The 2,879-nt window shown below is 59.8% G+C and overlaps 1 protein-coding gene across 1 annotated transcript in view; it reads left to right on the top strand.

The window, feature by feature from the left end:
* Positions 1-2,879, top strand: part of LOC106810539 (lateral signaling target protein 2 homolog) — a 51,321-nt gene that overhangs the window by 38,531 nt on the left and 9,911 nt on the right. The window contains exon 7 of the mRNA XM_014813920.1: positions 1,674-2,840. Coding sequence (XP_014669406.1) covers positions 1,674-2,840 — 1,167 coding nt within the window. The remainder of the gene's footprint in view (positions 1-1,673; positions 2,841-2,879) is intronic.

Raw genomic sequence — 2,879 nt, forward strand, 5'->3', positions numbered from 1 at the left:
TGCTCCCGCGGCGGCGGCGGCGGCGGCGGAGGAGGGGCGCATAGTGATGAACTAGGTGGCGCCATCGACGACGGCGCAGGGTCGGACTCGGCGCCGCTGAAGACGGCGTCGGCGCTCGATGGCGGCGCCGCTGCGGAGCACGCCGCCGCGAATCCTGCCATCTCCCCAAGTGCCACGAGGTCACGACGCGACGCGAGCTGCTCTCCGGAGAGCGGGAAGCTTCCCCGGCAACCGCCCGACGACGCGTCGGAGCACGGCGGGCAGCAGCGGTGCGAGCCGCCAGGGGGCGACAGGAACTGCGTGAAGGAGAGCTGTGGCGGGGCGCGCGGCGCGGGGCGCACTCGGCGCGAGCGAGCGTGTGACCGCCACCCTGCCTCCAGCAAGAACTCTCCCGCAGCGGCGGCCAGCGACCGGACGCAAGCGTCGCATGCCAGGTACGGACTTCTTCTTCTTCTTAGTTCTTTCTCTCTTCGTGGCGAACAGGGCTGGGGCGAGGTACAGACTATATGCACGTTGTCTTGTTTCTCCTCGGTGTTACGGGTTTGCGGTTCAAAACCCTCGCGCCAGGGCCCCGTTGTCAGAAACAAAGTTAGTCTCAACATTGGTCTAACTTTAACGTTAACTTTTTTCTCGTAGGCCTGACCTCCATACACTGCGTGTGAGAAACTCATAGCTTTACCACGAGTTTCTGTCGATGGTTTACGAGAAAAAGTTAATGTTGAGACTAGTTTTGTTTCTGACAACGGGCCTCAAATTTGTTCCGGAATTCGAAATTCACAATTGCTCGGCTGTCAGAACGGTAGTACTATATGCATTGCCATATGTTACGGTAACTCAGGCTTCGCCTTTTCACTCGGCCGATCGGCCCAAGCCCCGTAAACAGCCCCTGTCTCCGGTGTCCACAAGGCTTTTTTTCTGGCCCCGTCAATGTACCTGGTCAGCCAAGTATTTTATCATGATGTTGAACATATTTTCATAAATTAATATATACCAAATAGTAGGGAATAAGCCTAATAACAACTCATATGAATGTAACAAAGCTTTTATTACATAATTCATCAGTTTAAAAAAATCAGCCCCGACGAATAAATGACGGGGCCTTTTTTTAGGCCCTGTGGTTTTCTCAGATGGCGAAGCCTGGTAACTCCTTGGTGGTGTCGCTGGCAGCGCCCCGCAAGCAAACGCATTGGTGTTGCTGCGGCGAACCTTGTAAATATTTACACGTTGAGTCGGTTACATAAAGATTTAAAATGGTAGTACAGTTCATTTTTTATGCCGCGTGCACGAGTGACGCTTCGCGAAAAAATCTTAGTTTACAGAGCTTTTCCGTATATTTGCAAATTAAGGCGATTGTGGATCTGTAAATGTGTGTACGTGCGTGCGTGCACGCGTGCCTGCAGCACAGTTGACGTTCCTTTAGTAATTCGGTCTTGCGCCGAGTGAACAAACGTTCAGTTTCTGCTTGACTTTGTTACCAGTTGTAAGAAGAACCAGAATTAAAAACCCGAGCAAACCGACAACCAACTAGTAAACAGCATGTCGAACTGTCGTTAGGGTGCATACATGCGTGCGTGCATACGTGCGTAACTTTTACTTCCCTTTCCCCGTATGAATTCCCGTCCCACCCGTATTAATTCTGCGTCGTCTCTCTCCTCGCCTCGCCGCCCGCACAGGGAGCTGCTGTGGACGCTGAGCACGAGTGAGCTCTATCAGCTAGAGAGGGCGCTGTGCTCGTCCGAGCAGCCGATCGTCGCCGCGACGACGACCGCCGACTCGCCGACGCTGGTACGCGCGTACGCGCGGGCCGACGCCACCGACTTCATCCAGCGCTTCTACCTCGACCACCCGGAGTGCGAGGAATTCGTCGACGTTCTCTACGGAACTCGTTGCTGCGGCGGCGGCGGCGGCGGCGGCAGCGGCAGCGCGCACGTGAGCCCGTCCGACGCGACGGTCGTTGCCGACGACGACGACGACGACGACGACGACAGAGACTGCTGCTGCGTCGAGGACGACGAGGATGAGGAGGATGACGGCGTGGAGACGACGATCGCGGACTCGGACTCGCAGGAGGATTTCATCGCCGCGCAGAACTTCATCGCGATGCAGGAGAGCTTCTCCGAGATCCTCGAAAACGTCATCGAGGGGAAGGTCGCCGCTGCCGGCGACGTCGACGACGACGACGACGAAAGCAACTGCGGCGCCCGCTCCCCCCGCTCCTCCTCGGGCGGGGGCGGCGGCGGAGAGGTAAGTGGAGTGGTAGGAGGCTCCCTCCCGAAGGACTCGGGACTCCACAGCGAGTCAGAGGAGGAGGCGGAACGGTGCGGAGGGGAGGGGGAGACACCCCGGGGAGGGTCAGCCAGGAGGGAGTCGGCGACTGCTGTAAACTGTGATAGACACGCGGAGGAGGAGGAGGAGGAGGAGGAGGAGGAGCAGGAGACACCCGTGACGATTGCCTCTGATCGCGCGCGCGGCGGCGGCGGCGCGAGGTCGGGTTGTGATAGCCGTAACGGTGCTTCTCACGAGGAGGGGGTCGGCGCCTCGACCGAGACGACCGTGGAGGACTCGCCCGAGGCGCGACTCGACGCGTCCGAGCCGCGCCTCGACCCGGCGGTGCGGGCGGCCGTCGAGGGCACGTTCGGGGACCTGATCTCGGAGGAGACGGTCGACATCGTCTACGGTCTTTTCCTCGGCGACGCCCCGTGCAAGCGCAGCCCGCGTGCGCGTCGCCGCGGCAACGACGACGACGACAACGCGCCGCACGGGGGCGCCGCCGACGCGAACCCGAAGTCGGAGTCGTCGAAGATCCGCGAGTTCTTCCCGGCGGCGGCGGCGGCGGAGAGGTGAGTGGAGTGGTAGGAGGCTCCCTCCCGAAGGACTCG

This window comes from Priapulus caudatus, unplaced genomic scaffold (genome assembly GCF_000485595.1).
Source record: "Priapulus caudatus unplaced genomic scaffold, Priapulus_caudatus-5.0.1 Scaffold450, whole genome shotgun sequence".
In the NCBI taxonomy this organism is placed as follows: domain Eukaryota; kingdom Metazoa; phylum Priapulida; class Priapulimorpha; order Priapulimorphida; family Priapulidae; genus Priapulus; species Priapulus caudatus.